The 24393-nt window shown below is 44.9% G+C and overlaps 1 protein-coding gene across 2 annotated transcripts in view; it reads left to right on the top strand.

Moving 5' to 3' along the window:
* The window catches only part of PCCB (propionyl-CoA carboxylase subunit beta), a 117910-nt gene that overhangs the window by 44684 nt on the left and 48833 nt on the right, over positions 1 to 24393 (top strand). The window contains exons 1-4 of one of the 2 annotated variants that reach the window (XM_056564376.1): positions 12789 to 13044; positions 18045 to 18164; positions 24066 to 24134; positions 24330 to 24386. In XM_056564376.1, the coding sequence (XP_056420351.1) occupies positions 12856 to 13044; positions 18045 to 18164; positions 24066 to 24134; positions 24330 to 24386 (435 nt within the window). In that variant the 5' untranslated portion in view covers positions 12789 to 12855. Of the gene's footprint in view, positions 1 to 12788; positions 13045 to 18044; positions 18165 to 24065; positions 24135 to 24329; positions 24387 to 24393 lie in introns of those variants that run through there. The other variant, XM_056564377.1, reaches the window with a different exon arrangement.

Below are 24393 nucleotides of genomic sequence, written 5' to 3'. Positions count from 1 at the left end.
GCTACCTGTGTGAATGAGTCATGCCAGGGGTAGCGACCTGGGTGCCGCCTGCCGCAGAAAGACCATCCCGCTTTGTGGCGGGCTCTGGTGAAAACCAGAGGCACCTTAGACTCCGCTCCCTGACATGGCTCACGTCATCATCCACACAGGCCCAGAGGATCCACCACCTGCAGTGACCCATTACAGTAAGATCCGGCCATGGATCCTGCTGGGGTGGCGTTTGCCAGATGTCGCGGATCTTTCCACTGTTGTGGCTCAGCAGTCGCAGCAGTTAGCCCGTCAGGCGCAACAACTGAATCAACTTTCAGTCATGGTGCAACAGCTTCTTGCCGCTCAGCAGCAACAACAGCAGCAGCCACCTGTTCCTGAGCCTCCTCCTGTGTCTGCAGCTTCTCCTGGGACCAAGCTTCGTTTTTTCTTGCCTTCAAAGTATGACGGAGATCCCAAGCTGTGGAGAGGCTTTGTGACACAATGTTCTATCCATCTTGAACTCATGGCGGATCTGTTCCCGACGGAGCGTGCTAAAGTGATGTTTGTGTTCAGTCTACTGTCTAGAAAAGCTTTCGCCTGGGCTACTCCTCTCTGGGATTGTAGAGATCCGGTCTCCTTGAACCTGTCAGCCTTCCTTGCAGAATTCCGCAATGCATATGAGGAACCCGCGCGAGCCGCCTTTGCCGAGACGGCTCTACTGAACTTCTGCCAAGGGAACTCCTCAGTTGGCAACTACGCCTTTAAAATGTAAAGGGCCAGTGCACTCATTAGTGTGATACACCTGTGGCTCATTTATATATTCCTCCACCCTCCTCACTCCCCTGCCGGATCTTTGTTGCCTCGAGTCTGAGAGAAAGCATTCCTGTTTCTGCCTTGCCGTGTATCTGATCCTTCGCTTTGTGACCCGACCTTGCTTCTCTGCCGCCTGCCTATTGACGAGCTGCCTTATTCTTCCTGTGCCTCGCATCTCCTCAGCCGCCAGTGTGGTCGAGTCATGCCAGGGTTAGCGACCTGGGTGCCACCTGCCACAGCAAGTTCAGCCCGCTTTGCGGCGGGCTCTGGTGAAAACCAGCGGCACCTTAGACTCCGCTCCCTGGCACGGCTCACGTCATCATCCACACAGGCCCAGAGGATCCACCACCTGCTGTGACCCATTACACACTGAATGGAAATCCACAAGATGATCTTCTGCCCAAGCCATGAGAGGACGACATTCTTCCATCATCTGAGATGACCTTGTCCCGCCCTGCTTGTTCAGGTAAAAAAACAGATGGGAGGTTGTCTGATTGAACAAGGACTCGGCAGCCCTGCAACAGCGAAGAAAAATGAGTTAAGGCAAGATGTACCGCTCTAAGCTCTTTACGGTTGGAAGACAGAGATGCCTCTGACATGCTCCATGTACCTTGCACCCATTAGAAACCTAGATGTGCTCCCCAACTGCTGGTAGATGCATCCTGTAGTAAGGAGAATCTGAGGAAAAACTTGCAAGGATCTGCCTGCACCCACCTTTTCTGGACACAACCACCAGGCTAGATCCTGTTTTGTGGACATCGAAAGGGACATGAGTTTGTCCAAACCCCAGGGTCTCCTGTTCCACTGGTTCAGAATGTCGAGCTGTAGGGGTCTCATATAGTGAGGCAAAAAAGTATTTAGTCAGCCACCAATTGTGCAAGTTCTCCCACTTAACAAGATGAGAGAGGCCTGTAATTTTCATCATAGATATACCTTAACTATGAAAGACATAATGAGAGAAAAAAAATCCATAAAATCACATTGTCTGATTTTTAAATAATTTATTTGCAAATTATGGTGGAAAATAATTATTTGGTCACCTACACACAAACAAGATTTCTGGCTCTCACAGACCTGTAACTTTTTTTTAAGAGTCTCCTCTGTCCTCCACTCGTTACCTGTATTAATGGCACCTGTTTGAACTTGTTATCAGTATAAAAGACACCTGTCCACAACCTCAAACAGTAACACTCCAAACTCCACTATGGCCAAAACCAAAGAGCTGTTGATGGACACTAGAAACAAAATTGTAGACCTGCACCAGGCTGGGAAGACTGAATCTGCAATAGGCAAGCAGCTTGGTGTGAAGAAATCAACTGTGGGAGCAATTATTAGAAAATGGAAGACATACAAAACCACTGATAATCTCCCTCGATCTGGGGCTCCACGCAAGATCTCACCCCATGGTGTCAATATGATCAAAAGAACGGTGAGCAAAAATCCCAGAACCACACGGTGAATGATCTTCAGAAAGCTGAGACCAAAGTAACAAAGGCTACCATCAGTAACACACTACACCGCCAGGGACTCAAATCATGCAATGCCAGATGTGTTCCCCTGCTTAAGCCAGTACATGTCTGGGTCCATCTGAAGTTTGCTAGAGAGCATTTGGATGATCCAGAAGAGTATTGGGAAAATGTCATATGGTCAGATGAAACCAAAGTAGTTTGGAGGAGAAAGAATGCTGAGTTGCATCCAAAGAACACAATACCTACTGTGAAGCATGGGGTGGAAACATCATGCTTTGGGGCTGTTTTTCTGCTAAGGGACCAGGACGACTGATCCTTGTAAAGGAAAGAATGAATGGGGCCATGTATTGTGAGATTTTGAGTGAAAACCTCCTTCCATCAGCAAGGGCATTGAAGATGAAATGTGGCTGGGTCTTTCAGCATGACAATGATCCCAAACACACCACCCGGGCACTGAAGGAGTGGCTTCATAAGAAGCATTTCAAGGTATTGGAGTGGCTAGCCAGTCTCCAGATCTCAACCCCATAGAAAACCTTTGGAGGAATTTGAAAGTCTGTGTTGTCCAGCAACAGCCCCAAAACATCACTGCTCTAGAGGAGATCTGCATGGAGGAATGGGCCAAAATACCAGCAACAGTGTATGAAAACCTTGTTTGCCATAATTTGCAAATAAATTCTTTAAAACTCAGACAATGTAATTTTATAGATTTTTTTCTCATTATGTCTCTCATAGTTGAGGTATACCTATGATAAAAATTACAGGCCTCTCTCATCTTTGTAAGTGGGAGAACTTGCACAATTGGTGGCTGACTAAATACTTTTTTGCCCCACTGTATGCGCTCTTCCCCACAGAACTGCATACAGAGCAGACGTTATCAAGCCTCAGACACTCATGGCAACCGAGTCGATCCTGAAACCAAGAAACCTCCCTTGCAAGGTTGGGGACAGATGTTATTTCTGAAAGATGAGGAGAAAGCCGTGATCTTGCAGCACTGAAATGGTAAGATGAACATGATGGAGAGACTCCTTGGAGTGGGCTAGGATTAGCCAGTCGTCCAGATATGCAATTAGATTGACTCCTTGTAGACGTAGATGGCAGCTAGCACTACAGCCACTTTCGTAAATACTTGAGGCGCAGAAGACAGACCGAAGGGAAGACATGTGAACTGAAGGTGTAACATTTTTTGGTCCATGACTACCGCCAATCTAAGAAATCTTCTGTGGGATCTCAGGATTGGGACATGAAGGTATGCATCCTTCATGTCGATAGTCGCCATTAGAGCTCCTTCTTCGAGCAGTGCTAGCATTTGGAAGCAGTGCTTCCATCTTGAAACGCTTCTTGATGATGAATTTGTTCAAGAAGGTGAGGTTTATGACGTCTCCAAGATCCCCCTTTCTTGGGGACTGCGAAGACCCTGGAGTACACTTCAAAACCTCTTTGAGGGACTGGAATGGGCTCCAAAGCTCATTTTTTGCATAAATCCCGTGATCAATGGAAGGATGTGGGATCTTGCCTGTTGATGAAGAACTTCTTTGGAGGAATTTCCGACAACTCCCGTGCATAGCCCCTTGAGATGACAGAATTTACCCACGAATCTGAGGATGTTTGACACCATACTGAGGCATATACATACATATGTATATGAGAACACACATACCATTCCTTTAGCCAAAGTGCTCTTCTTGCTGCAGTGTAACTGGCTAGAATTTTGGAATTAAGCCACATGACATCCAGAGGAAAATCTGCAAGGAAATCAGCTGCAAGCTTCATATCCGCAAGATCTTTCAGAATCTCTTCCCTTGGCACACCATGCTGGAGATCTCTGATTAGTTGAGAGAGCCAGATAAGGCAGAAAGTATGCCCAGCAGAGTCTGAAGTAATGGAGGCTTTACAGGCTGAGGCAGTGGAGGCATAAATTCTTTTGAGGGAACCCTCAGCTCTTCTATCCATCTGATCCCTGAGTAGAGAGGAGTCGTCAGATGGAGACATAGTTTTCTTGGAAAGCCTTGCCACCGCTAAATTCACTTTGGGAAGGGCATCCTAAGACTATGAGCTCCCCGGATCCATCTTGTAAGCCATCTTAAACCTGGACCCCATGTCAGATTTCTTTTCAGGCTTTTGCCATTCTGATTTGATAAGAGTCTCCAACAAGGGCTGGCCAGGGAGAGAGAAATAACTGAACTGTGGAAAGTAAAAAAAGAGCTTCTTTTTTAGGTAAGTTTTCATCACTAGGTTCTCCTTCCACCGTCTTCTTCACAGAATTAATCTTTTCCTTCTTTAGGAGGTAATAATCCTTGGGAGCACCGATTTCTGCATATTCTGGAGTAGAGGAAGACGAGACAACCTCTCCATCATATTCTGAAGAAGAATCAGAGGATGAAACCGGAGGAATCTGAGGTTTAGGTGTATTGAAGTATTTGGATAACTTGCGATGGTTTGACACGTCAGATAAAACCGACTGAAGGCTGGATCTAAACCATCCAAAAAGCTGCTTCGCCTCGGACTGAAAGGCACTAGATGCAGGAGCATAAGCGGCACAAACCGAGCATAAATCCTGAGTATACTCATCTGGTATGGGTTGATTGCACTGAAGGCATAATTTATGATGCTCCTTTCATTTCATAATAACTTTATAGCAAAATGCAAGAAATGGGCTAAACCATTACAGAATAACGGAAGCAGATAAAATACATTAATAAGGAATGGGCTGACCCATTACATAAAACAATGACCAGAAGAAAAAGAGAAGAATAGTACAAGATACACTGATACAGTAGAACTTAGTACTAGAATCACAGGGAATGGGCTAGTCCATTAGATATGTCTGGGAGGCACATACCTGAAAACTAACAGGGTGACGCACCTGGCAGAGGCTGGACCGGCTGCAAGAAACAGCCTAACATAGGGGATACCGGAAATGACGCCGCCATGAGCGCTAGAATGCTTAAAGTCCCAGGGATAATGCTACAACAGTGGGACTGGACTCTGGAAGCACGTCATCACTGACGGCCCCTGGAGCGCGCCACACACGGGACTCCGGAATTTAATCTGTATACGCACAGTGCACGGAACCCGAAGTCATTGCCACAGCCAGCATGAAGGAGACACTATGTAAATACGGAGGATGGGAACGGGCAGCAAAAAAATGACGGTGAGTGTAAAGGAGGCCCAGATACAAGACCCTCTATATCACTTATCTGTTGCTGCCCACATGCACTTCCCAGGACTCAGTGAATCCCCAAAAACAATGTTGGAAGCCTGTGGACTCACAGGCAGAGCCGACAGTTTGATTAACCACTAAGGGACGGCTAAACAGCTAAACTAAAAAGAAAGATGTTAGCCCTTTGTGTGCCGCTGAGGGATGAAATGGAAGAGATCATTCTGCAACTATTGGTATTTTTGCAACAGCTGTAGGCACCCTGGTTTGAAAACACTGGTCTTTTGAATGGAATGCAGCTCATTTGTGTTTCAATCAGTTGTGGTGGTGGGGGCTGATGTGTGGGAGGGAGGAAAGTTATCTCACACTTAGGCTACTTTCACACTGTGAAAGTTGCTCCGTTACAAACGGACGTTACAGGCTCTTTTTTTTTTCACTTTGACTGCCCTTAAAAGGGTGTTCCAGGAAAAAATCTTAATCCTTCCAATAATTATCAGCTGCAGAAGTTGAGTTGTTCTTTTCTGTCTGACAACAGTGCTCTCTGCTGACATCTCTGCTTTTCTTGGGAACTGCACAGAGTAGAAGATATTTGCTATGGGGATTTGCTTCTACTCTGGACAGTTCCCAAGACAGGTGTCATCAGAAAGCACTTAGACAGAAAAGAACAACTCAACTTCATCAGTTCATAAGTACTGAAAGGATTAAGATTTATTTTTTATTTATTAGAAGTGATTTACAAATCTTTTTAACCCGTACAGGACCTAGGGCGTATGCATACGCCTTCTGTACCTGGGTCTTAAGGACCCAGGGCGTACAGGTACGCCCGTGGGAATTCCGTTCCCTGCCGCGCGCCGGGCAGGGATCGGACTGGGGTGACTGCTGATATCAATCAGCAGGCACCCCGCGCAAATGCCCAGGGGGTCATCGGACCACCCCATGGTGGCAATCGGCGCAAATCGCAAGTGAAATCGCACTTGCAATTTGCGCAATTCCGGGTCTTACGGGTCACGTGTGACCCGATGACCCGGAGATACAAGGTGATTGGGGGTATAGAATACACCCCCTATCACCTACTGTATCTATGGGGAGGTGGCGATTTCGCCACCCCCCCCAGGAGAGCTGCTATTGGCTGGACGATCGTCCAGCCAATAGCAGCCAGCAGGGGAGCGGTTAAACGGCATTCTCTGCAGCGCTGACCGTTAGCTGGGTTCAGTCAGCGGTCAGAGCTGCAAGAGGAGCCAGGGACCCCCCCTCTGCCCCCATCGGATCGCCTCAGGAGACCCGAAGATTCTGTAGATCAGGGACAGAGTCAACCAGAGGGAAAGGTAGGGAAATCGATGTAAATAAAGTTAAAAAAAAAAAGTTAAAAAAAATAATCCCCCCCCTGACCCCCTTTTTTGGGGGGGCTGCAGCGTTTGTTTGTTTTTTGCTCACATAACGGTGTGTGATTACTAATCACACACCGTTATAGATAGTTACACCAAGCACTTACTACACACTACACACTGTAGATAAAAGGCGATGGCTCGCCGGGCATTTTCGGTAGCGGAGGCATACAATTTTCTTGCCCTCGAATCTGTCAGTGAGGACGAGGAAGATCCAACATTCCTGTGTTATTCCTTGTCCTCCCCATCATCTAGTAGTGATGATGAGCCCCCCAGAAGGCAGCGGAGACACCGCCAGGCAAGGCCAAGCACCCCCCATGAAAGTGCCCCAGTGGCTGGCACTAGTGCGAGTGGTGATGCTGCTCGTACTAGGAGTCCGACCCCCCAGGCGATTTTACTGGAGCTCCCTTCCGGTGAACCTGTCTGGAGACCCCCAGAGGGTTATCAGCCACAGGTTCCGGAGTTTGTTGGCGACTCCGGAATCCGGATTGACACGGCTGGGTTCACTGAATTTGACTTTTTCAGTTATTTTTTCAGTGACAGCCTGGTCAATCTAATGGTGGAGCAGACGAATCTGTACGCCAGGCAGTTCATCGCCCACCACCCAGATTCTTTTTTGGCCAGGTCCAATGAATGGTACGCCGTCAGTGCAGCATAAATGAGAACATTTTGGGGCCTCTTGCTGCATATGGGCCTGGTCAAAAAGCCCAGTGTCAGGCAGTACTGGAGCGGGGACATCCTATACCAGACCCCGCTGTACAGTATGGCCATGACACGTAAGCGGTTCGAGGCTATTCGGAAATGCCTGCATTATGCAGATAATGAGGCATGTCCACCCTGAGGTGATCCCGCCCATGACCGGCTTTACAAAGTGAGGCCGGTCATCGATCACTTTGGGGTCAAATTTTTGGAGGCCTACGTACCGCTTAGGGAGCTCTCGGTTGATGAGTCTCTTATCAGTTTTAAGGGGAGACTCATCTTCCGCCAGTATATTCCCTCGAAGCGGGCGCAATATGGCGTGAAGCTATATAAACTTTGTGAGAGTACCTCCAGGTACACTCTCAAGTTTAGGGTGTATGAGGGACAAGATTCCCGTATTGAACCCCCAGATTGTTCCCGCACTCTGGGTGTTAGCGGGAAAATCGTTTGGGACCTTATGTACCCATTGCTGGATAAGGGTTACCACGTGTACGTGGACAACTTTTACACCAGCATCCCTCTCTTCACATCCCTTGCCGCCAGATCCACATCCACTTGTGGGACCGTGTGGAGAAACCAGAGAGGCCTCCCTCTAAATTTGATCCAGACACCTATTCCCAAGGGTGAGTCACGTGCCCTTACCTATGAAAACCTGTTGCTGGTCAAGTATAAGGATAAGAGGGATGTCCTTATGCTGACAACTATTCATGGTAACGGCAGCTCACCTGTCCCTGTGCGAGGTACCACAACAACGGTCCTCAAGCCTGATTGTATTCTGGACTACAATCAGTATATGGGGGGGAGTTGATCTCTCAGATCAAGTCCTCAAGCCATACATGGCCATGCGGAAAACACGTGTATGGTCCAAAAAAGTTGCGGTCTACATGGTACAGGTTGCCATGTACAACTCTTTTGTACTGTACCAGAACGCTGGCAACACAGGGACATACCTCCAGTTCCAAGAAGAAGTCCTAAAGGTCCTGATCTTTGTTGACCGGGAAAGAGCAGGCCGGACTTCCCAAGGAACTGGAGTTATAGGCGCCAGGATCGTCCCAGGCCAACACTTTCCAGGTGAGGTCCCCCACACTGGAAAGAAGGGACGATCCCAGAAAAAATGCAGAGTGTGTAACAGGATGGGGATACGGAAGGACACCACCACTCAGTGTGACACTTGCCCCGATCATCCGGGCCTCTGCATTAAGGACTGCTTCAGGGAGTATCACACTTCCATGGAGTACTAAATTTTCCCTCTTCATTTAAATTTTCCATAATTTGACCCCAATGTACCAAGTCCAGAGTACTTTCCAAATTTTAACCCCATAAAACCACTAAATTGCCCAAAAAAACGATTTCATAAAAAAAAAAAAAAAAACAAACTGATAAGATCTCAGGGGGTATTGTTTCCAAAAATGGGTCATGGGTCACTGAGTCACTATCATCGGGGACTTTTTATGTTGCCTCAAATGCGCAGCGCTCTCTCTCCACCTGAGCGGGTGCGCATTTGAGGCAACAGGTTAGGGACGGCCACACACGTCACATTCCCAGAATGATGATTCAGAGCATAGGGTTTGGGGTGGGCATATTTTTTTTAGTTTTGGCTATGCTCTGGGTCATCATTCTGGGAACATAACCTGTTTTATAATTTTATGTCCCACTGTACCCTTTGTTAGTTATTAGTGTACCCCATATAATGCCCCTTGAGGGGGGGTCCCACTGTTCTGGCTCCATAGGCAGCTGTCTAGAAGCTCCAGGCCCCTGACTGCCCTCCTGTTCCTCCGTGACCAGTGAGCAGAGCCAATCTACGCCCAGATATGAGGTATGTCCTTACTCCAAAGAAATGTATTTACAATTTATTTATTTTTATTTTTTTTGCTGTTCCGGCACTAAATGTGACATGCCCCCCCGCCATTTCAGCAAAATGTGACTCCTTCTGAGCATTGTAGTGCGCCAGCAGAGCCCTTGACATCCACACATGGGGTACTTCCATACTCAGAAGAGATGGGGTTACACATTTTGGGGGACATTTTCTCCTATTACACCTTGTAAAAATGTAAAATTTTTAGAAAAACAGCATTTTAGTAAAAAAAATAATAATAATTTACACAGCCAAAGTCGTCAAACACCTGTGGGGTGTTAAGGCTCACTGTACCCCTTGTTACGTTCCTTGAGGGGTGTAGTTTCCAAAATAGTATGCCATGTGTTTTTTTTTTTTTGCTGTCCTGGCACCATAGGGGCTTCCTAAATGGGACATGCCCCCCCCCCCCAAAACCATTTCAGCAAAATTAGATTTGCAAAAGCCAAACATGACTCCTTCTCTTCTGAGAATTGTAGTGTGCCAACAGAGCGCTTGACATCAACATATGTGGTATTTCCATACTCAGAAGAGATGGGGTTACAAATTTTCTTGGGCATTTTCTCTATTACCCCTTGTAAAAATGTAAAATTTGGGGGGAAACTAGCATTTTAGTGAAAAAAAAAAAGAAAATCATTCACACATCCAACTTTAACGAAAAGTCGTGAAACCCCTGTGGGGTGTTAAGGCTCAATGGACCCCTTGTTACGTTCCTTGAGGGGTGTAGTTTCCAAAATAGTATGCCATGTGGTTTTTTTTTTGCTGTCCTGACACCATAGGGGCTTCCTAAATGCAACATGCCCCCAAAAACCATTTCAGAAAAACTCACTCTCCAAAATCCCTCTGTCGCTCCTTCACTTCTGAGCCCTCTAGTGCACCCGCCAAACACTTGAAATACACATATGAGGTATTTCCTTACTTGAGAGAAATTGGGTTACACATTTTAGGAAGATTTCTTTCCTTTTACCCCTTGTAAAAATTCAAAAAATGGGTCTTCAAGAACATGAGAGTGTAAAAAAATGAAGATTTAGAATTTTCTCCTTCAATTTGCTACTATTCCTGTGAAACACCTAAAGGGTGTTACTTTGAGGGGTGCAGTTTTTATAATGGGGTCATTTGTGGGGCATTTCGAATATAAAAGCCCTTCAAATCCACTTCAAAACAGAATTGGTCCCTGAAAAATTTCGATTTTGAAAATTTTGTGAAAAATTTGAAAATTGCTGCTATACTTTAAAGCCCTCTGATGTCTTCCAAAAGTAAAAACATGTCAACGTTATGATGCAAACATAAAGTAGACATGTTGTATATGTGAATCAATATATAATTTATTTGGAATATTGATTTTTCTTATAAGCAGAGAGCTTCAAAGTTAAAAAAAATGCAACATTTTCAATTTTTTCATAAAATTTTGGAATTTTTCACCAAGAAATGATGCAAGTATCAACAAAATTTTACCACTATCATAAAGTAGAATATGTCACGAAAAAACAATCTCGGAATCAGAATGAAAGGTAAAAGCATCTCAGAGTTATTAATGCTTAAAGTGAAAGTGGTCAGATGTTCAAAAAATGGCCGGGTCCTACAGTGAAAATTGGCTGGGTCCTTAAGGGGTTAACTTTCTGGAGCCAGTTGATATATAAGAAAAAGTTTTTTCCTGGATAACCCTTTTAATGCCGTTATTGTAACGGAGCCTAGCGGGAGTCATAATGGGCAAAAAGGATCTCTTTCACTTGAAGGGAATTCCTCTAAAGTCTGTTATAACTCCTGTTATCGGGGTCGAAGATAGCGGGAGAAAAAGACGTGTTATGCACAAATTTATCTCCCGCTATTTTCCTAACGGACGTCACCTATTGGGCGAAAACAGTTAATGTGAAGGGAGCCTAACAAACAAGGAAATAGCCAGTTCACAGAAATATAGCCACAGTGTTCTGGTAATCTCACAACATAACCATTCAGCCCCGAGACAAGCGCAGATCCTTCCTAAGCATGTCCATTACTGCCTGCCAGGTACATGAATCACCTTATGGTGGATAACCCCTTTAAAGAGGTTCTCCGCTGCTCAGCGTTTGGAGCAAACTGTTCCGAATGCTGGAGCCCATGTCGGGAGCTTGTGACATCATAGCCACGCCCCCTCAATGCAAGTCTATGGGAGGGGGCATGTTGTCTGAGGGGGCGGGGCTATGACGTCACGAGCTCCCGGCGCCCAGCGCTCGGAACTGAGCAGCGGAGTACCCCTTTAAGCAGTTTCACCACACTATTGGGGGAATTTATCAATGTGTGTTTAAAGAAGTGGTTGTGAAATAGACAAGTTTGTAAGTGTATTCCTTGGATAGTGTAGCTTTGCGCAAAAATATTGCCTTTTGCACAATTTATTCTATTTTTTTTAAAGAGTACCTGTCATAAAGTATTCTATCCCAAAACCATGTTAAAATCTGTCCCTAACTCATGATTAGCATCATCCTGCTTCCCCCCCTCCTTTTTATTTTATTTTTATTTATTTTTTAGCTTTTTTCATACTGTAACCCACTTTTTCCCTGTAACCTAGCAGTGAGGGGAACACCCAGAGCTTACAGGGGTATTCCAGGAAAAAAAACATTTTTTTTTAAATCAACTGGCTCCAGAAAGTTAAACAGATTTTTTAACTTTATAAAAACTATACTTCTATTAAAAATCTTAATCCTTCCAGTACTTATCAGCTGCTGAAATTGAGTTGTTCTTTTCTGTCTAAGTGCTCTCTGATGACACCTGTCTTGGGAACTGTCCAGAGTAGGAGAAAATCCCCATAGCAAACCTCTTATGCTCCGGACAGTTACTGAAACAGACAGAGGTGTCAGCAGAGAGCACTGTTATCAGACAGAAAAGAACAACTCAACTTCAGCAGCTGATAACTACGGGAAAGGTTTAACAAATTTTAATAGAAGTTATTTACAAATCTGTTTAACTTAATCTGGATCCAGTTGATCTAAAAAATACTTTTTTCCTGGAATACCCCTTTAATTTGCATATATTCAGAAACCCTGATCTATCAGTGCTGGAGGGATCAATTAACTAATGAGCGGTATCTCAGCGTGAATGTAATATTATTTTTGTAGTAAAAACAGAATGCATAGTGCAGATGTGAACACAGCCATACACGGTGAGCAAATAGTGCCAAATCTAAAGGGGGTTGTCCAAGAATTAAAAACAACTAATTTCTTTAAAAAAAAAAAAACAACTGCAAAACCACACACAACCTGAAGACAACCTCCCCTGTCCTGAACACTATCAGCTCTAATACATACACTGCGTTTTTTGCTGGGTCCTCGGGGTACAGGTTCGCGATTGGTGTATTGTGAGTCACCTGCACGCGCTCGGTTCTGCGCTCTGATTGGTCCGTAGTCATGTCCCGCACCTCTGATTGGTCAGTTACCATGTGCTGTGCTGTCATTCGTCAACCAGATCACATTGCCAAATGATGATTGGCAGTTGGGGGTTTGTAGTTTTTCATTGGCTGGGAAACGGGGAGTTGTCATGGCGGCCGTCCGTGGTGTTTCCCGGCTCTTGTCCGGGTTGGTGAGCCCTAACTCCCGCTGGGTGTCCCGAGTCCCCGGTCGGTTGTACTCGGTCAGTCACTTGTCGGTACCGGAGAGAATAGAGAAGAAGCGGAATGAAGCGCTGCAGGGCGGAGGACTCCAGAGGATAGAGGCGCAGCACAAGAGGGTGAGAAGGGCACAGTGTCACCCGGCTACCCGGGACTGCAGCTAGGGGGCAGCACTGTGCATCAGCTGTACACCTGAAGGCAGAGGCATGTGTGTGTGTGTATATATATGTATATATATCTTACAACCAGGGGGCAGCACTGTGCATCACCTGTACACCTGAAGGCAGAGGCATGTGTATATATAGCCTACAACTAGGGGGCAGCACTGTGCATCACCTGTGCACCTGAAGGCAGAGGCATGTGTGTGTGTATATAACCTACAACCAGGGGGCAGCACTGTGCATCAACTGTACACCTGAAGGCAGAGGCATGTGTGTGTGTGTGTGTGTGTGTATATATAACCTACAACCAGGGGGCAGCACTGTGCATCACCTGCACACCTGAAGGCAGAGGCATGTGTCTGTATATATAGCCTACAACCAGGGGGCAGCACTGTGCATCACCTGTGCACCTGAATGCAGAGGCATGTGTGTGTATATAACCTACAACTAGGGGGCAGCACTGTGCATCACCTGTGCACCTGAAGGCAGAGGCATGTGTATATATAGCCTACAACTAGGGGGCAGCACTGTGCACCTGAAGGCAGAGGCATGTGTATATATAGCCTACAACTAGGGGGCAGCACTGTGCATCACCTGTGCACCTGAAGGCTGAGGCATGTGTGTGTGTATATAACCTACAACTAGGGGGCAGCACTGTGCATCACCTGTGCACCTGAAGGCAGAGGCATGTGTGTGTGTGTGTGTGTGTATATGTATATAGTCTACAACTAGGGGGCAGCACTATGCATAACCTGTGCACCTGAAGGCAGAGGCATGTGTGTGTATATAACCTACAACTAGGGGGCAGCACTGTGCATCACCTGCACATCTGAAGGCAGAGGCATGTGTGTATATAGTCTACAACTAGGGGGCAGCACTGTGCATCACCTGTGCACCTGAAGGCAGAGGCATGTGTGTGTATATAACCTACAACTAGGGGGCAGCACTGTGCATCACCTGTGCACCTGAAGGCAGAGGCATGTGTGTGTGTGTGTGTGTGTGTGTGTGTGTGTGTGTGTGTGTGTATATATATATATATAGCCTACAACCAGGGGGCAGCACTGTGCATCACCTGTACACCTGAAGGTGGAGGCGTGTGTGTGTGTGTGTGTGTGTGTGTATATATATATATAGCCTACAACTAGGGGGCAGCACTGTGCATCACCTGTGCACCTGAAGGCAGAGGCATGTGTGTGTGTGTGTGTGTGTGTATATATATATATATAGCCTACAACCAGGGGGCAGCACTGTGCATCACCTGTACACCTGAAGGTGGAGGCGTGTGTGTGTGTGTGTGTGTGTGTGTATATATATATATATATAGCCTACAACCAGGGGGCAGCACTGTGCATCACCTGTGCACCTGAAGGCAGAGGCATGTGTGTGTATATAACCTACAACTAGGGGGCAGCACTGTGCATCACCTGTGCACCTGAAGGCAGAGGCATGTGTGTGTGTGTGTGTGTGTGTATATATATATATATAGCCTACAACCAGGGGGCAGCACTGTGCATCACCTGTACACCTGAAGGCAGAGGCATGTGTGTGTATATATAATCTACAACCAGGGGGCAGCACTGTGCATCACCTGTACATCACCTGTACACCTGAAGGTGGAGGCATGTGTGTGTGTATATATAATCTACAACCAGGGGGCAGCACTGTGCATCACCTGTACACCTGAAGGTGGAGGCATGTGTGTGTGTGTATATATAGCCTACAACTAGGGGGCAGCACTGTGCATCACCTGAAGGCACAAAATAGCTAAAAAATTGCTTTATTATAAACATCATTAAAGCCCTATTACACTATTATCAAAAATACCATAGGGGAATATATATATATATATATATATATATATATATATATATATATATACATTTTTTTTATTTTTTTTCAGTACAGACCAAAAGTTTTCTTTATTTTCATGACTATGAAAATTGTAGATTCACACTGAAGGCATCAAAACTATGAATTAACACATGTGGAATTATAGACATAACAAAAAAGTGTAAAACAACCAGTTCTCCTGATGTCTGGCTCGGCAGCTGTAGTGTGCCATATCCACATACAGGACTGAGGAGCTATATCAGTGTTTCCCAACCAGGGTGCCTCCAGCTGTTGGCTGTCCAGGCATGCTGGGAGTAGTAGTTTTGCAACAGCTGGAGGCACCCTGGTTGGGGAAACACTGATCTATACTATGGAACTAATGCAGCTAAGGGGGTAGTTATAAGACGTGTTTATGGACAGTTTATGGATCGGTTATATGCAGGGACTGTTTTAGGTGGAACATGTGATTTTTGGGTCATCTATATCTTATGACCAGTGAAAGCAAGATATTTAGTCTATCTGGTTTAAAAAGCCTTTATCAGCATTGAGGGAGGATCTTTATATCTCGATACCTGCATTGGAGTATTCTGCATTTAAAGGGGTACTCTAGTGGAAAACTTTATTTTTATATTTTATTTTTTTAAATTGTAAATGACTTCTATTAAAAAAATCTTAATCCTTTTTAGTAAATTTTAGCAGCTGTATGCTACAAAGGAAAATCTTAATTTTTTTTTTAATTTTTTTTTTTGTGTTTTCCACATTGCTCTCTGCTGACACCTCTGTCCGTGTCAGGAACTGTCCAGAGCAGCAAAGGTTTGCTATGGGGATTTTCTCCTGCTCTGGACAGTTCCTGATTCGGGCATCAGGTGTCAGCAGAGAGCACTGTGGACAAGACAAAAAAATAAATAAAATAAAAATAAAGATTTTCCTCTGTAGCATACAGCTGCTAAAAAGTATTGGAAGGATTAAGATTTTTTTTTTAATAGAAATCATTTACAAATCTGTTTAACTTTCTGGCACAAGTCCATTTAAAAAAAAAAAAAAGTTTCCCACCGGAGTACCGCTTTAATTTGAATTGCAGAGCGATAATATGAGACGGACTGTCCGATTTCTTCATATGGTGGATTTTGTCTGTTTCCTCTATTTTCATCTTTCAAATATCCTAGACTAAAAGTGAAGTGGAAAGTGTATTCTCAACATCCGTCTTGTGACTAATTTGTATACCCTCTGCCGCTATGTATTATCAATTTTATGTGTGCTTTGTTGTCTGTTAATGTATTTTCCCCCTCCCTTTCCTGTATGTAATTTTTGATCCCCTGATGAACCTTTGTATAATATCAGGTAAAGGGAGAAATGCGTTGGGATTTGTGGGTGTTTTCATCTGGAGAACTGTTTGTAAATTCAGTATAATAATATCTTTATTTGAAGAGTTATATATATTTCTCTGGTATTTTTGATAATAGTGTAATAGGGTTTTAATGGTGTTTTATAATAAAGTGATATTTCAGCTATTTTATTAGTTTTTTGGTATAAGGTAGCCTATTGACACTGAAGCGTCATGTTTGTAAGTGATAGGGCATGTGTGTGTATATAGCCTGTAGCTAGGGGGCAGCACAATGCATCACCTGGACACTGTACACCTCAAGGCAAAGCCATTTGTGTGTGTATATAGCCTGCAACTAGATTATGGGAACCGGGTTTTGGTGTTGCACTATTGCTGTGTGTAAACGTGGCTTTATTGCGTCTGCAGGGGACTAGGACATTTGATGTCAGGTTGGGTTCACACCACGTTTTTGCAATACACTTCCCGTATATATTTTCAATTTGAAAACCGTATGACAAAAGATGCATCAGGTTGTGTCCGTTTTGCATCCTGTAAGGTTTTGTCAGTTTTTTTTTTATTTTTTTTTTCCCGGACCTAAAACTATAGCCTACCACTGTTTTTGGTCCAGGTGAAAAGCTGTATTGAAACATATACATTTTATTTTTATTTTTATTTTTTACATGGGAGTCAATGGGAACCGTATGTGCGTACGGTGCCATCCGTTTTGCACCAAACAGCTTTTGACGTTGCACAGTTTTGTTTTCTTGGAATTTCAATCAAACAAGTGAAACTTTATTCATAATGGAAAAGTTAAAAACATATATGTTTTTTTTCCTTAAAAGATGGATGCAACCGGACATAATTTTCAAATCATATATGGATTACAATTTTTACACAAGTTTTGATACAGTTCAGTCCGGTTTTGAGGAATCTGTTTTTCATTCAAAACCTGATACAGGAATTGTACTTCAAAAACGTGGTGTGAACCCAACCTAACAGTCACCTTGAATGACCCCCAAGCTCCTGACTGCAATGTTTATCCTGACATGACTGTGATCAGGCGCATGCTAGATAAGTGTACATGGTGCCACCTTTCTTCTAGGAAACTAAGGATCAAACAGGGGAAATGCAGATTGCTAAGGCTTCTGCCCTAGAAAAGAAAATAGTGGGAAGGCTGCGTTCACACCACGTTTTTGCAGTACAGTTCCCGTACCAGGTTTTTGCTTAAAAAAAAAACAAAAAAAAAAAAAAAAAATTAAAAAACAAACAGGTTCCTCAAAACCGGACGAAACTGGATCAAAGCGTGTGTACAAATTGTAATCTGCATAGGGTTTGAAAAATGATGTCCGGTTGTATCAGTTTCTTTAAGAAAAAAACGTATATTGTGCAAAGTAAAAAACCGTATGGTGCAAACCGGATGGAACCGTACAGTTCTGTATGGTCCACATTGACTCCCATGTTAAAAAAAAAAGGGTTTTCACCTGGACCAACGGTTTTGGGTACAGGGGAAAAAAACTGACAAGACCGTACAGGATGCAAAACAGACACAACCTGATACATCTTTTGGCATACGGTTTTCAATGGAGAGTCAGTGCACACAGTTTTCAATACTGTTCCATACAGTTTTCAAATTGAAAACTTATACGGGAACTGTATTGCAAAAACATGGTGTGAATGCAGCCTAAGGGTTACAAAGCTGGGCGCTGTTACAGATTTTGCCTGTAACCCTTCATGTTCTTTCATATCAGCATTATTGAATTGTTTGCACATGTAGATACAGTATATAACGCTTGTTTTCCTTCAGGGGAAGCTGACGGCGCGGGAGAGGATCAGCCTGCTTCTGGATCCGGGCAGTTTTGCAGAATATGACATGTTTGTGGAGCACAGATGTGCAGATTTCGGGATGCAGGAGGACAGGAACAAGGTAGAGTGTTGAGCTGAGAAGGATAATGGTTGGAGAGCCCTCGTGTTATACAGCTGACTGCTTCATTGTCAGGGAGGTGTTTTTTATTTTTTTTTTTTTTGCTTATAGGTATTTCCCATTTCGGTTTCCTTCTACTTAAATGTAAATATATCACAATCTTCAACATAACCCACCACCCTCTTAAAGGGGTACTCCACTGGCCAACGTTCCGGCTGCGTTCGGAACATTTAGTTCTGAATGCTGTACATGTGCTGCGGTGGTAAGCCACGCCCCCTCATGCTGTCAGGCCAAACCCCCTCAATGCAGCCGACACGTTGGCCAGTGGAGTACCCCTTTAAGGGTTTATATCAGTTAAGAACTGTAAGGTGCAAAAATATTTCACTTGACGTGCCCTGCAAGTTTAAAGGGTTACTCCAGTTTAGGAGGGGTACTTTGTGATCAGAGATTTGTCCACTGTCGTTTAGGTAGGGTAGATATGTTTCTAAACTGGAGAACCTCCAAAATCTACATTAGTTGAGATGGAAATATCCCTTTAAAGGGTTTACTCCGCCCCTAGACATCTTATCCCCTATCCAAACGATAGGGAATAAGATGTCAGCCGTGGGAGTCCCACAGCTGGGGGCCCACAGGATCTCTGCTGCAGCACCAGGCTGTCTTTACTGCACAGAGCAGACTCGCTCTGTGTATAATGACGGGCGATACAAGGGCCAGAGCATTGTGACGTCACAGCTGGGCCCCTCATGAAGTCACAGCCCACCCCCTTAATGCAAGTCTATGGTAGGGGGCGTGACGGTCACGGTGCCACAGCCCCAGTATTGCCCGTCATTACGCACAGAGCGAATTTGCTCTGTGCAGTAATGACAGCGGGGTGCCGCAGCCGAGATCCCGGGGGACCCCAGCGGCAGGACGCCCGCGATCTGACTTATCCCCTATCCTTTTGGATAGGGGATAAGATGTTTAGGGGCGGAATATCTCTTTAAGCACAGTGTGGAAGGAAATATCCCCACTCAAGGGAACACTTAAAGGGGTACTTCACTGGTCAGCGTTCGGAACATTTCATTCCGAACGCTGTGTGCGTGCTCTGCGGCGGTCGACCAAGCCCCCTCATTGCAAGTCTATGGCAGGAGGTGTGGTGGCCTCCACGTCCCCTCCCATAGACTTGCATTGAGGGGGCGTGGCCGACCCCTGCAGCGTGCACACAGCGTTTGGAACACTGGCCAGTGGAGTACCCCTTTAACTCCATGCTGATTGTTGGCTCCACAAGGATACTTACCCGGGACCCTTAAAGGGTTACTCCGCTCCCCAACATCCGGAACACTGAGTTCCTGAATGCTGTGTGCGGGCTTCTGTGTTCACTCCCGCATCCTGGTGACATCACTGACTGCCCCCTTCAATGAAATCCTATGGGAAGGGGGCACGACGGCCGTCACGCCCCCTCCTATAGACTTGCATTGAGGGGGCGGGGCGTGACATCACGAGGGGGCGGGTGTGAACCCGGAGGCCCGCACACAGCGTTCAGGGGGAGCGGAGTAACCCTTTAAATCAAGATCAGAATTCAACGACATATTAGAGAAGCAAATTCCATACACAACATTTTTTTATGTTCCATCAGACCCATATTTTTGACAGTTCTGATAACCCTGCTCCGATGTGTGTAGCCTCCTTTACAGGTGGCATGGGGCAGGCTGGGCGGCAGTCACCTTTTGCACATAAATCTAGACCTGGGAGAGTCTGGTGAGAGGGTTTTATGGTGCAGAAAACTCTGCTGTGGAGTTTTATATGGTGTTTGTTTCTCTGGTTATTGGATTATATTGTAGCCTTAGGCTGGGGTTTACATAACATAATACTTTCTGCTCCTATTTTATTTTACGAGCGGACAGCCCTCAGAAAATGGACGCACTTTAAAAATGACAGCTGCATTTTCCGGTAAACTACTAATTGCTGAATTTTTAAACAGCATGAAACCGTTCTCCCCTAAGGAACAGCACCTGTACCTTTACAAATCCTATGTACTGGAAGGACCACATAGCCAACTATAGCTGTATACAGGAGTATATAAAGAGCACTGTAATATTGGATTGTTAATGTACGTGTATATTTATGGCAAGAGATTTAAAAAAAAAAAAAAAAGACAACTCTGTCAACAGAAAATAATTTTTTTTTTTTATTGGTTTCACAATTTGGTGACGCACAGCAATTTTGTTTTTCTAATATAAATTTAGTTTTTTTTCCGAAGGTAGTAAAAACATAAAAAAAATTCAACTTAGTATTGCTGATTTAGCTGACTAAAAGTCACTTATACTGTACAGCAGTGTTCTCCAAGCTGTTACTCTTCAGCTTTTGTGAAGAACAACTCCTATAATACAGTTCGGGCATGCTGGGAGTTGAAGATTTTCCAGCAGTTGTTGCTATACAGCAGTGTTTCTCAACCAGGGTGCCTCCAGCTGTTGCAAAACTACAACTCCCAGCATGCCCGGACAGCCGAAGGCTGTCCGGGCATGCTGAGAATTGTAGTTTTGCAACAGCTGGAGGCACCCTGGTTGAGAAACACTGCTATACAGTGACCTCTAATAGAACCCACAAATAACAACTTGTCCTATGGAAAAAAAAAGTCCCCAAACTGCTTTAAAGGGGTACTCCAGTGGAAAACTATTGTTTTACATTTTTTATTTTTATTTTTTTAAATCAACAGGTGCCAGAAAGTTAAACAGATTTGTAAATTACTTCTATTAAAAAAAAATCTTAATTCTTCTAGTACTTATTAGCTGCTGAATACTACAGAGGAAATTCTTTTCTTTTTGGAACACAGAGCTCTCTGCTGACATCATGACCACAGTGCTCTCTGCTGACATCTCTGTCCGTTTTAGGAACTGTCCAGAGCAGCATTTGTTTGCTATGGGGATTTTCTCCTACTCTGGATAGTTCTTAAAACGGACAGAGATGTCAGCAGAGAGCACTGTGGTCATGATGTCAGCAGAGAGCTCTGTGTTCCAAAAAGAAAAGAATTTCCTCTGTAGTATTCAGCAGCTAAGTACTGGAAGGATTAAGATTTTTTAATAGAAGTAATTTACTAATCTATTTAACTTTCTGGCACCAGTTCATTTAAAAAAAAAATGAAAATAATTTCCACCGGAGTACCCCTTTAATGACAAAAGTTACTTTTAGAAAGGAAAAGAGAAGAAAAGACCGAAAAACAGCGCCTTCCGTAATACCCTTTTTATTGAGGAAAATGTGTAGTGGGGAAAACCCACAGGTCTTATAGGTGGATGCTCACCAAAAGAAATTAATATAAGCACGTCACCCCAAAAGGGGTACTCACTGATGTCCAAGGAGCTGCCAAGCCGGAGGGTCGCGGGACACAGGTGGATCCTTATCTTGTGGCTATTGTCGAGGAGGGAGGAGAAAAAGGACCAGTAATCCAGGCGCTGCTCACAAGGTCATCGGACAAAGAGAAAGGCCAGAGCTACCTTTAGTAAATTAAAACTTTTGTTTATTGGTATAAAAATAATAAAAAGGACAGATGACGCAAGGGGGATCCCCTCTTCCTCATATCACACATGCTTACACAGTGACCCCCCCCGACCTACGATGGCCCCGACATGCAATAATTTCAACATACGATGGCCTCTCAGAGGCCATTGCATGTTGAACGCAGCATCAACATACGATGCTTTTGTATGTCGGAGCCATCGCATAAACGGCTGTCCGGCAGCGCAGACTGCTTCAGCTGCCACCGGATAGCCGTTTACGGTGCCCCGAGTGGTCCGGCGGGTGTCGCTCACCTGTCCCGGCGCTCCGGACCGTCCTCTACGGGATCCCCTGCATTGCCGTCGCTCTCCGTCATCACGTCACCGCGCACGCTGTCCCGTCATCCAATAGGAGCGACGTGATGACGGCGATGGTTTCAGCAAACGATGGTTCATTTGGAACAAAATTACCATCGTATGTTGAGGGACCAATGTATTTATATGAAAAAGGGCATCAAACACAAAAAGGGGGCTTGGCCCAGATGTGAGAAGTTGAAGAACACCTGGAACTTCCCACATCTGGGTCATGCCCCCTTATGTTTGGCGCCCTTTTTTTCATATAAATATGGACTGTCACTGTGTAAGCATATCTGATCTGAGGAAGAGGGGATTCCCCCCATGCATAATCTGTCCTTTTTAATTATTTTTATACCAATAAACTAAAGTCTTAATTTACTAAAGGTAGCTCTGGCCTTTCTCTTTGTCCGATGACAATGTGAGCAGCGCCTGGATTACTGGTCTTTTTTTCTCCTCCCTCCTTGACAAAAGTTACTCTTGGAAGCCGAAGAGGAGAAAGTGGGAAAAAAAATCTGTCAAAAATCTCCCCAGTATTATAGGAATAAGTCCCTGTTGTGCGTATCAGACAGCTTTATTGTTCTCGCCCGCACTAGACGTGACAGCTGGAATGTAAATGAGGCCTGTACATTAGTGAGCAAGGCCTAAATAAATAGATCCTCCGGTTGCTCCGCTTTAGTTACCTGTTGTCCTCTGTTGCTATAACAGCAGCCCAGATTTCTGTGGTTAAAGGAAAACGGTCACCTGTTCACCCGCACTATAACTCAAAACACCGGGTTATAGTGCGGGTAAACAGAAGACCGATGCGGGGTCTCGGACTGCTGTACCTACCTGTAGTCCGGAACTCCAATCCTCCAAAAGTCCCCCTTCTTCCTGTGCTCACTTGCGCACTGAGGCGGGCCTGTCGGCTAGATTTAGATATTCATAAGCGCCGGCGCATCACCGGTCACGTGAGTGCTCAGTAGGCACGAGCGCTCACGGGCAATGCACCGGCGCTTATGAATATTTAAAGGAGTACTCCGGCGCGCACTTTTTTTCATTTTATCCCGTCCGGGCTGCTAAATAAAAGAAAACAAACTTTCTCTTACCTGCCAACGAGCCCCCGGAGCTCCGGTACACTCCGGTACAGGTGTTCGGTCCCCGGGCTGTATTCTTTTTACTTCCTCTTAGCCCGGCACGTCACACGGAGCTTCAACCTATCACTGGCCGCAGCGATGTCCCGCCTCAGGCAGTGATAGGCTGAAGCTCCATGTGACGTGCCAGGCTAAGAGGAAGTAAGAAGAATACAGCCCGGGGACCGAACACCTGTACCGGAGCTCCGGGGGCTCGTTGGCAGGTAAGAGAAAGTTTGATCTTGCAGCCCGGACCGGATAAAATGAAGAAAGTGCGCGTCGGACTACTCCTTTAAATCCAGCCGGCGGGCCCGCCTCAGTGCGCAAGTGAGCGCAGGAAGAACGGGGACTTTTGGAGAATCGGGGTTGCGGACTGCAGTCCGAGACCCCGCATCAGACTCCTGTTCACCCGCACTATAACCCGGTGTCTCAGGTTATAGTGCGGGAAAACAGGTGACCGTTTTACTTTAAAGGGGTATTCCAGGATCTTTTTATTTGACTATGCTACAGGGGCTGTAAAGTTAGTGTAGTTCATAATATAGTGTCTGCACCTGTGTGTGACGGTTTTCTCACAATTCTTTGTGATGATCGCCCCAATATTTATTTTTAACAGCATACAAAATTACTTGTGTATTTGGATTTCCCAGGTTGCTGTGCGTCGAGACCTGACGTCACTAGTCAGGTGATCAGAGGGAGCCAGTCCTGCTTCTAATTTTGCAACAGTTGTAGGCCCCCTGATTAAAAAAACAGTGTTTCCATGGGTGGGGTGGCTGATGTGTGGGAGGAAGGAAAGTGACTTCAAACTTTCAAGCATTGAACTGTGGGATAGGTAGTTTAGAGAACAAAATCCAACAGGAAATACCCAGTTCTGGCAGGTAAGTACTAAAATCAACTTATGGTGGATAACCCTTTAAACATGGATGTGAGGTTATATTTTATTATTGTTGTCTTTTTCCCATTACTTGCAGTATCCTGGAGACAGTGTGGTCACTGGACAGGGCCGCATCAATGGGAGACTGGTATACGTATTTAGCCAGGTAATTTACCAACACAAGAGTATTCAAACTATTTCTGTGGGTTAAAAATATAAATGCCATGGGGATATTTGATGTATATTTCATAGGTATATCTGTCGGAATAATGTGTTGTTGTTGTTGGGGGGGGTGTTTTTTTTTTTTTTTTTTTTTTTTTTTTTTTTTTTAACTTTGTAATTCTGGGTATTTTTCCCTCAGGACTTCACTGTGTTTGGTGGCAGCCTGTCTGGAGCCCATGCACAAAAAGTCTGCAAGGTAATGT

The sequence above is a fragment of the Hyla sarda genome, chromosome 3 (genome assembly GCF_029499605.1).
Source record: "Hyla sarda isolate aHylSar1 chromosome 3, aHylSar1.hap1, whole genome shotgun sequence".
Taxonomy (NCBI): Eukaryota; Metazoa; Chordata; class Amphibia; order Anura; family Hylidae; genus Hyla; species Hyla sarda.
Note: the sequence above shows the minus strand (reverse complement) of the source record. Positions and strands in the feature narration are given on the sequence as shown.